Below are 10332 nucleotides of genomic sequence, written 5' to 3'. Positions count from 1 at the left end.
ATATAGATAAAAGTATGTTTTAGGAAAGCCTAGGGTATCTCCAAAGCTTCACCAAGGAGACATCAATGAAATACAAAGCATGTAAAAAAAATTATAGTCTTGGAAGCTTTGTCATATTATAATGAAAGATGATACTGGAGAAGAGGTGGTTTGCTTAACATAGACATGAAAGGAAAAAGATTTTGTCAGCGTCTGTCAATCACTGACTTGAATACAGGACATGCTAATGTTACATAACTTGTCCCAGGCATTTGAAATATGTATGCATGTACCTGAAAGAAGAAATAACCATAACTTAAAAAAAAAAAAAAAAAAGACCACCTAGTGATGTTCATTCACTTAACTCTGTGTTCATCTTTTTCTGATCTGTGATTTGGTCTCCCGAGTATGTCAAGTCACCCAGGGGCACTACGGATAAAAACAACAGGATTTGTACCAAGCAAGATAACCAAGCAAGATAACTCCTATTGTTATTAATAACTGAGATGTGGCAGTTAGCCTCCTGTGAGTTTGGTGAATGTAAATAAATTCCCTAGAGCCTGTGTCTTCACATTAACTGCTAAAATTTAATTTTCTAAACTGGTGAGATTAAGAACTAACCCTGGAATGTATGTGGTGGTTCTGCCATCATGCTGTTAAGTGCTTGTTTGAAAGGTCACTGCAGTTAATTATGATACTTCGTATTACGAAAATACGGTGATATTTTAAATCAATTTTATGTAGAACACAAATTTCATAGAGTAGGATTCCCCACTTAGTTATTACTAACACTTCAAGTTATATTAAGTAAATATAAAGAGTAGTGTTTACTTTATGACTAGGTATTAATCAATGAGAACATCTTTATGTCATGCTTAAGTTTTTGGTAATCTACCTGCTTAACTGAGCATGATCCTTACTGAAGGGTGGGTCCATTTGAAGATCCAATTCTGCTTTGCATTGAGAATATAATGTTCTAAACACTTCAATCAGGACATCTTCCAGAATTACAGGACCTAAAATTAATATATGAATTAAATAAACACAGTAATGAATAAGCACTCAAAATCATAATCACCTGAAAATTGGTCCAATTAAAAGATTCTTTAAAACAAAGTATTTTTGAAAAACAGTATTTCTCAGAAGCTAAACTAAACTTCACATTTTGAGATGCTAATATAAAATAGTAAATAACTGGACAAATGTCTATTTAAAGTATAGGTTGACATTTAGAAACTACAGAATCAGGGAAATTGGTTTTGCCAGTTAATGGCTCTGTTACCTTGGACAAGTTATTTAACTTCTTTGACCTTCAGTTTCCTCATAGAGAATGAAGACAATAATATCAAACTTACAGGACTGTTTTAAGGGTTAGGAAAAAATATTTGTAAGGTGGGTAGCACAGTCTCTAGAATATAATGAGTATTCAATAAATGCTACTTGTATTACTACTATTGTTAATTTATATAATACTAAAATGCATAAGGCTAAATCTTACTGCTATTCTGCTATTACATAGGCCAATTTTCTTAAAATTCTTGAGCTTCCTCTATTATCACATAATAGCTAAAAAAAAACCCCTCAAAGCTATTGATATAACTCATTATTTTTATATTTTAAATTTTTCATTTTTATTTTAAGAAATGGTGAGAAGACATGCATATTTGAGATTCTTTTTGTTTTCTTTTCTTTCCTTTTTTTTTTTTTGAGATAGTGTCTTGCTCTGTTGCCCAGACTGGAGTACAGTGATATAATCTTAGCTCGATGCATCTTGGAACTCCTGGGCTCAAGCAATCCTCCTACCTCAGCCTCTGGAGTAGCTAGGATTACAGGTGCACACCATGATGCCCAGCTAATTTTTTATATATATTTTTTAGAGATGGGGTCTCGTTATGTTGCTCAGGCTGGTCTTGAACTCCCAGCCTCAAGTGACTCCTGCCTTGGCCTTTCTAAGTGCTAGGATTACAGGCCCAAGCTATTGTGCCTGTCAAGACATGCATATTTGCTAAAACATCTGCAAATAATGTGAAGAAATTATATACTTTACGGTTTCATTTTACTGTTGCTAATATTTATGTTTTTTCTTAATTGCTGTCTCAGATGCCATAATTAACTTCCCAACAGATCTATTATATAACAAATATACAATGAAGAAAGAGAAAACAAACAGAATAAAGGGAATGTGGGGAAGAAAGTTGAGGGATATGACCCAAATATTTTTGCCCAATTCCTTGAATTCTGTGAACTATAAATTAGTTATGACAGATAATTATTTTAATTTCAGTAACATAAAATCAGGATTAAGAGAAGTTTAGACAACATCTTTAAAATGACTCTTCTGCTGCATACATAGCACAGGGTAGGTATACAATAACATACCAGTTGGATCAACACTTGTAAATTCTTAACTTTGAGTAGTAAACTTTTTGGTAAGAAATTGTTTAGAACTTGAATTTAAAGGCCACCTCAAAATCTAACAATTTTCCTAATGACTCTTATTTTTTATTATGAAACAACACAGAAGACCCATATGTGACTTTATACCTTCAGACAGTATATATTACCTAGCTCAGGTTTGTCCAGTAAACTGATTAAAATACGAAAAGGTTTTAGATCCTGCGTTAGAGTGCTCTCTTCTCCAAATCCATTCACTTGTAAGATTCCCACCATTGCCTTTAAAAAAGAAAAGTACATTAGTCATTTAAGTAAACTGATTGAAAGATTTTTTTCCTTAAGAAAAATATTTTAAAATGTAACCATATGTAATGGAGATTTACATCCCCTATTGCTTTTCTGAAGCCCTTTGACCAAGGTTGGCCTTCTTCCTCTGCTAGGGAAAAAATGTTATATTCTTCTGTCTTGAGAGAAGAAAGAAGTACTTAAATTTTCACTAGAGTAACAGTGGAGGAGTCAAAGAAAATTGAGAAAAATATATTCATGAGTTGATTGTTTTCCCTAAAGATGAAACACTTCTATTTATTAGGATCACCTCCAAACTATGCCACATTATCATGGCAGTATCTGCTATTATGCAATTATTTTCTCACTAGTGACTCAAAACTAACTATGTTCATATAACCTCACCCATTTAAAAATGCTTCAGATGCCATATATTTTCATTTATTTTACTTAACAATATCTTGAATATATAATTGAAATAATATTTAAAAATAATATGAAATAAACCTATAGATCATTGTAACATTTCCTTTACAATAGCAGTTTCACCACACTTAGATGCCTGTTGCACCACAGATTTCCCTGGAGCCTCACAGGAAATAACACAGGTTCTAAACTATTTGTGGAAAAGCTCCAGCTTTCATAGGGTGGACAGGTAAGAAGATGCAACTATGTTTTAATAAAGTCATGAAAACATCAAAGAGAAAAAATAAACTCTGGCCTTATATGGTAGTATAGCTTATGATTATCATTTTATTGTAGTTATTTGCTTATTATAGTCATACTTAGGAAGTTTGTGAGTCTTGTCTCCACCCCTTCAACTATGAATTCAATTAAGGCAGGACTTTGTCTTACACTTTTTCAGTAATTCTAGTGTTAAGTAGCCAAAGAATAATGAAAGTATTCATTACCTGCACCAACAATTCTTTTGAAAAGGTAGTGAAATAGTAAGTGGCATGTTCTTCAGGATTGCTGTGTCTTGTGCTTCTGGGTCCTATGATAGCACCGTTGTTATCAAAACCTCCATGGAAACAAATAGCAAAATGAATTAAAATGAAATTCTCAAAACTGTTGTTCACTAAATACCAAATATCTCAAAAACAAGTATCTCAAAAACAGCACTAAGCACTTACCAATTAGTAGCCCATTCAATGTCAGCAAGAGAGATCATTTTAGATAGTTTAATAAAGGGAAACCAATTCAATACATAAGTATCATATTATTCTTCCAGAATTACCCTGTTGTTTTGTTTTTGTTTTTCCAATCTTACTAACAGTGAAATAATAGAAGACTCAGAATATCCAAGATAAATTATAGTGTATCCTCTCACTATAGGCAGTAGGGAGTTGTGAAAACTGGCCAAATACTCAAAAAAATGTGGAAGACCAAAGTGTACAAAATGCTTTACTGCCCGAGTGGAAAGCTGGCACCATGTGTGACACTGGTACTAGTCCTGATTCCTTTCATGACTTCAAAATTTTGGACAGTAGGCTGTTACTTTGATTATTAGTTTATTCTTCTTTGTCTACTAACTTATAGTATAACCACATCAATTTATAAGGGGACAAAAGTCTTGTCAAAGGGAACATAATTTTATGGATTCAGATAGACTCAATTAAGAAGTTTCTGAAATTTCTTGATACAATACACAATTAATACTGTTACCTTTTTATTGTTCATTTACACAAAAAATTTTAGTTTTTTCATTTAGGACATATATACAACTTGATATTTAGGTATGGCAAATCTCCCTCCATCTTTTCCCAACTATGACCACACACATCAAACACCTACCAAGAAGCCATGCATAAAGTCTTCGGTTCAGGGACATATCCCTCCTTAATACTACATGAAGGGCTGCTGACAAGATCCTGATCATATCTGGTCGAGTGGCCTAAAAAAGTTAAGAATGTAAGTGTACTTAAATCATATACAAAAACATACTGCTTTTTCTTCTTTAAAAAATAATGCCTTAACATATGCTCAGACATTAGGGTGTATAAGGTACTTTCATATAATATTATTTCATTTGATCTTTCAAACATAGGAATTATATTTTACAGATTAGGAAGCAGGAAGAAAGGTAATGTGGCTGTTTAGTTGCATAGCTGAAATTATAACTGAATTATTTTAACTTCTAGTTTAAATTTCTTCATCCTATCCAATAAAAATGAAATCTGACATAAAACAAAGAAAATGGACCAAGATGGGATAGGTACAAGAAAATCACATGCTATTAATCTTTCACATGTATAGTGTTGTCAAGTGACTATAAACTCCTTAGAAGGTCACTATCTTTATCAATTCCAGGTCTTTCATTTCCTTTTAAAAAATTTTTATCTTCTAGTACTTCAACGTATATAAAAATACAGAAAAAATATAATAAACCCCTTTGTACCAATCATCCAGCTTTCACAAATCTTAATATATTTTCGTTTTGTTCCAGATCTTTTAAAGAGAAATCATTTTTTCTTTTTTTTTTCCTGCCTCTTTCCCAGTAGCCTTAATTAGATGTTTAAAAATTGATTAAAGGAGATCTGGTTTCAGCTAAAAGAGGTAAAATTTTTTTAAAAAAGGGGAAGGCAACTAATTTGCTGTTAATCTTAAGAATATTACTAGATAATCACTTTAGAATATAATCTTGGAATCTGAGAATTAGAACGTCACTTGGAAATTGACTAGTTTAACAACCACTCTATAAATAAAGGACCTGAGTCTCAAAGGGCCTAAGTGCTTAGTCAAATTCAAATGCCTGGTTAGTCCCCTAGCTGGATGAAGAACTGACCTCTCCTTAATAATAGACCAGTGAACTTTTTACTACACCATGCTTCTTGATAGAATCAGACTTAGAAAGGATTCACCTCGCTCATTTGTTTAAAAAAAAAACTTGAGAAATAACTGAGATGTTATACAACACAGATCAACAACAGCAGACAAATTATGGGCACTCCTTTAAAACACAGATGTCTTTTATTAATCTATGAAATTCTCAAAATTGTGATTCCAGGATCCCTGGGTATCTCTAAGACTCTTTCAGGAGATCCACAAAGTAAAAACTAGTTATTCATATTCATAACAAATAAAACTATGTATATTCATAACAATACCAAGATGTTATTTGCCTTATTTTTTCTTTCGACAATTTTTTTCTTTCTTTTGACATTTACATTCATCATACAACAGTGGATCAAAATGTTGGCACCTTAGCATTAAAAGAGGCAGTACAGCAGTGGCACCCACTGTACTTGTACTCATTGTATTTTTTACTGTCATGTACTTGTATTAAAATTAAAAAAGAAAAAAAAACAGTTTCACTTAAGAATGTTGATTAAAAAACAAAAATGTCTTATTAAACATTGACCCTTGGATATGTCTTTAATAATATTCTGTGTAATAAAATGAGAAGTACAATTAAAGCACTTCTAACTTTTACTTAAGTATGATGGTTGTCTCAAGGAAAAGAATTTGTGCAACTATTTGAGTTGTGAGCTAAACTACCAGCTTTTTCACAAAATGCCATTTTTACCTGAAAGAATGACTAACACAAACTATGGTTATTGAGGTTTGGACATGTGGTAGTCATTTTCTCAAACAAAGCAAGCCCATCACTTCAAAGAAAACAATTGATATTAATTGTTGCAAATAATAAAATCTGAGCATCCAAGAGAAAATTTTAAATTTCAGAAAACTTGTATTTGGATTGCAATTGTATTGTTTTGAATTAAATTGGCTTGAAAACTTCCTAATACTGGGATTAGAAGTTCCTCAATACCTAAAAATCTTTACTGATGAGATCAGCAGTGATTATAATAAATGTGATTGCTTCGTATTATAATAAAATGTGTCACCATTTGGAAAATCTGCGTAATTCAATAAACCAATATTTTCGAAATAATCAATCACGATGTTGCAAAAGCATATATGAATTAAAGATTCATTGAAAGTGCAAGAGAGGCCAGTGGATTTTAATGAAACAGAATATGAAAAGTTCTTTGATATTGTTTTAGATTCCATGTTATAATTAATTTTTAAAAACTATAGCTTGACAAATTTTGGTAGTATCAAAGAAGAATATGCAATTTTAACAGAAAATGCTATTGAGATACTCTTCCCTTTTCCAACTACATAACAGTATGAGATCAGATTTTCTTCATATACTTTAACCAAAAGAACAAATCACAATTAGATTAAACACAGAAGCAGATATGAACATTCTGCTTTCTGCTTTTAGGCCAGACAATAAAGAGACTGGCAAAAATATGAAACAATGCTTCTCACTATTTTTTTAAGTATTGGAAAATAGTTGCTTTCATAAAATGTTATTTATTCTAACATGATAACTTTGTTATTGCTAAATGAATTGGTAAATATTTCTAAATTTGCCAGTTTTAATTTATAATTCACTAAATATAGATAGATCTAATCTACATAAGCAAAAGATTTTTAGGACCCTCAATATTTTTAAAGAATGTAATGGGGTCCTGCAACCAAAGTGTTTGTGAACTGCTGATCTATCTATGTGATATCAGATATGTAGATTACAGATATTGTGACAAAACCTTAAAAAGTACAAATATGTCCTCAGTTTAGTAGAAAAACTCTTAAGAGAGCAAGAAGTGGGAGATGTCGGTCAAAGGATACAAAATTTCAGTTAGAAGGGAGGTGTAAGTTCAAATGATCTATTGTACAACATGGTAACTATAGTTAATAACAATGCATTCTTATTGTTGAGAGTAGATTAAGTGTTGAGAGTAGATTATATGTTCTCACTGCAAAAAGTAAGTATGTGAGGTAATGACTATGTTAGCTCATTTTAGCCATTCCATATGTATGTTTTAAAACATCATGTTGTACATGATAAATACATATAATTTCGGTCAATTAAAAAATAATAAAAAAACCAGGAAGTCACTTCTATTGAAGTGACATTGAAATTGACATCACCATTGATTTCTAATGTGTAAAAAAAATTCTATGATAATCTAAATTAAAGGTGTAAGCATTAGAGATTTGGGTCAGCCTTCCAGAAAATAAATTTAAAAAGTCTAGAAGTCTGTCCACTGCTTAAGTTCATAATAGCAATCATACTCTTGGTATAAGGTAATGAAGGCTTTGTTAAGTCACAATTACAATCAATACTTGCCAAGATTTTCATATGTAAGACAAGAAAAGAGGGAAAGTGGAGAACCAAAATGGTTATGTCATATCCTTATTCTCAGGTAATCTAATAATTTGGCACAGTAATAGGAAGAACTACATTAGAAACAGTAATGGGGAGAAATATATTAGAAGCAGAGGAATATTAGAATTGGGTGTGTACTTAAAAACACATTAAACGTAGCTTTTGTTTTCATAATATAGATTATAGAAGGTAAGGATTTAGAAAATATTGACTAATACAGAGAAGGTAGAGTAAGAAAATATTAAAGAAAGTACAGGCTGATAAAATCATGAAGAAAACTGATACAGTACAATTACAAATTAAGTTCTCAATTTCAGCCTACTATGACTTAAGTCCTCAGATCCTGTTGAGGAACTTATCAGCTGAGGGACTAATAATGTTGAATGTTTGGAAGGGAAGAAAGCAACGGGAAATTTCAAGTGCAAAGGTCAACACTTTTTAAAGATAAGGATCCAGACAGTACGTATTTTAGGCATTTGGACCACATACATTTCTAAGGCATGATCTTCTTTGTGTTCTTTTATAAACCTTTAAAAAACCAAATATCATTTTTATCTGTGTTTGGTCACCTCTATACTAGAACATTGCTAAATTTAGGCTATGCTGAGATATTCCAGCAGGTGTTTCTGTGAAGAGCCAGAGGGCAGAATAAAAGCCTTTGATTTAAGGGTGAAAGTCTTAAAATAGAAACTCGGGGTGGTTTATGTTCCAATTAGTGACAGTATAGGCAACGAAGTATAAAATTCTTGAATTATTAATAATTCAATTTCAAGTTGAATAAAGTTAAGAAAAATTTAAATAAATAGCTTAATAAAGAAAAAAACTGAATAAAGTAATACAGAAAAATTGGCCAATCATAATGAGAATGCACTACAATTATATACCAATCACAGTTTGTACAAAAACTTCAAATAATCTTTTCTGCTACTGTCTTTTTAGCAATAAACTTACTTTTCCAAGCCAGATACTCTCTACTACATCTTATTACTTTTGTTAGGTATGTAGTTCCACCATTCTGAATGCTTATGCACTGATGCTCTAAAAGAATTTAGATTACTTCTTTTAAAAGGAGGACACTGATTAAATTAAGTTCCAGGAATGAAATGCCTCATTTATGATTTGTCAAATTAGTTGCTCTTACTTGTAATAAAAATACTATAGAATGTCACAGTGACTAAATATATGGCTCTTAAATTACAGACAACTTTGCTAAGGGTCTAGCAGTCATCTCAAAATCACAAAAGCAAGATAAGGTGCTATCAGGGTAGATAGATGATGGCTGGATAGAAGACCTGAGTCTCAAAGTCTTGGCATACTCAGAGTTAGCAATGAGTACATTTTGCTATTTGTAGGTTAGAACTTTTTACAAAGGTATGAAATAATATACTTCAATTACCATATTCTTATGAAATCAGTGAATCTTTTTCTTCAATCTTTTTACAACAAATTCCACTCCTTAAAAAGGAATTTGCTTTCTGTGTTTTGATTTATAAAACAAAAGAATCCAATATATATGCCTTTAAAAAATAACTACACACCATGAATCTGTAATTTTCCAAGAATGCTTTATATTAATGCCAGCATTGACATTTTACCTGACTCATGTGGAATGGAAAACAGAACAGTATGAGGTCCAGTGTGCTTCTCTGTACAAGGACACTTGAGTCTTGCACTGAAGTGCTTACTGCTTCTACCTGAAATAAGAGAGTGTTTAACATCTATTGTCAATTAGGTTGGAAAAGTTTTGTCATGAAAATCTAACAACTCTTCATTTTCTCTAATAAATAAAAGTATGCTTCTGAGGATCTTATCAATAATTAAATGTATTTACATGATTTTGAATAGGTAATACATCACGATGATTTAGAAATTAGGGAGTACAAAAGGGTATACAGCAAAATGGTTCTGTTCCATTTCTGTTTTCCAACCACCCAAATACTACTAAGTATTTTCTGTAAATACAAGTAAACAAAATACATTCATTTTTCCAAACCTTGCCTTTTTCATTTAATAATATATTTTGGAGAATTTTCCACATCATTACACAAAAAGCTTCACTATTTTTTTATGGCCAAAGAAGTATTGCATTAAATAAACCCTAATTTATTTAAAAAGGCTCCTAATCATAAACATTTATACTGTTCTAAACATTTATTTTTATAAATAATGCTGTAATATACTTACATAACACACAAGTACACCTGTAAGATAAATCCATCACAGTACAATTGCCAAACCTCAGGGTAGGTGTGGTTACAATTTAAATAGTGCAATGCCTTCTATTAAGGTTACATCATTTTATATTCCTACCAGCTATGCATGACAATTTCTGTTTCTCCATACGCTAAGCAATACATTTTTTATTTTTGCCCATCTAACATATCAAAACTGGTTTGGTATCGCATAAATTTTATTTTTCTCTTATTATAAATAATGTTGAGAATCTTTTCATGTTTGAGCTATTTTTATTTCCTTTAATTATCTGTTCAAAT

General features: G+C 31.3%; 1 protein-coding gene across 1 annotated transcript in view; it reads right to left on the bottom strand.

Annotated features, from left to right (window-relative positions):
* Window positions 1–10332, bottom strand: part of DOPEY1 (dopey family member 1) — a 145369-nt gene that overhangs the window by 95568 nt on the left and 39469 nt on the right. The window contains 5 exon segments of the mRNA XM_012638177.1: window positions 875–995; window positions 2544–2652; window positions 3570–3652; window positions 4453–4552; window positions 9436–9534. Coding sequence (XP_012493631.1) covers window positions 875–995; window positions 2544–2652; window positions 3570–3652; window positions 4453–4552; window positions 9436–9534 — 512 coding nt within the window.

Source organism: Propithecus coquereli, unplaced genomic scaffold (assembly GCF_000956105.1).
Source record: "Propithecus coquereli isolate 6110/MARCELLA unplaced genomic scaffold, Pcoq_1.0 Scaffold127, whole genome shotgun sequence".
NCBI lineage: Eukaryota > Metazoa > Chordata > Mammalia > Primates > Indriidae > Propithecus > Propithecus coquereli.
The sequence above is the reverse complement of the archived record's forward strand: the minus strand, read 5'-3'. Positions and strand labels throughout refer to the sequence as shown.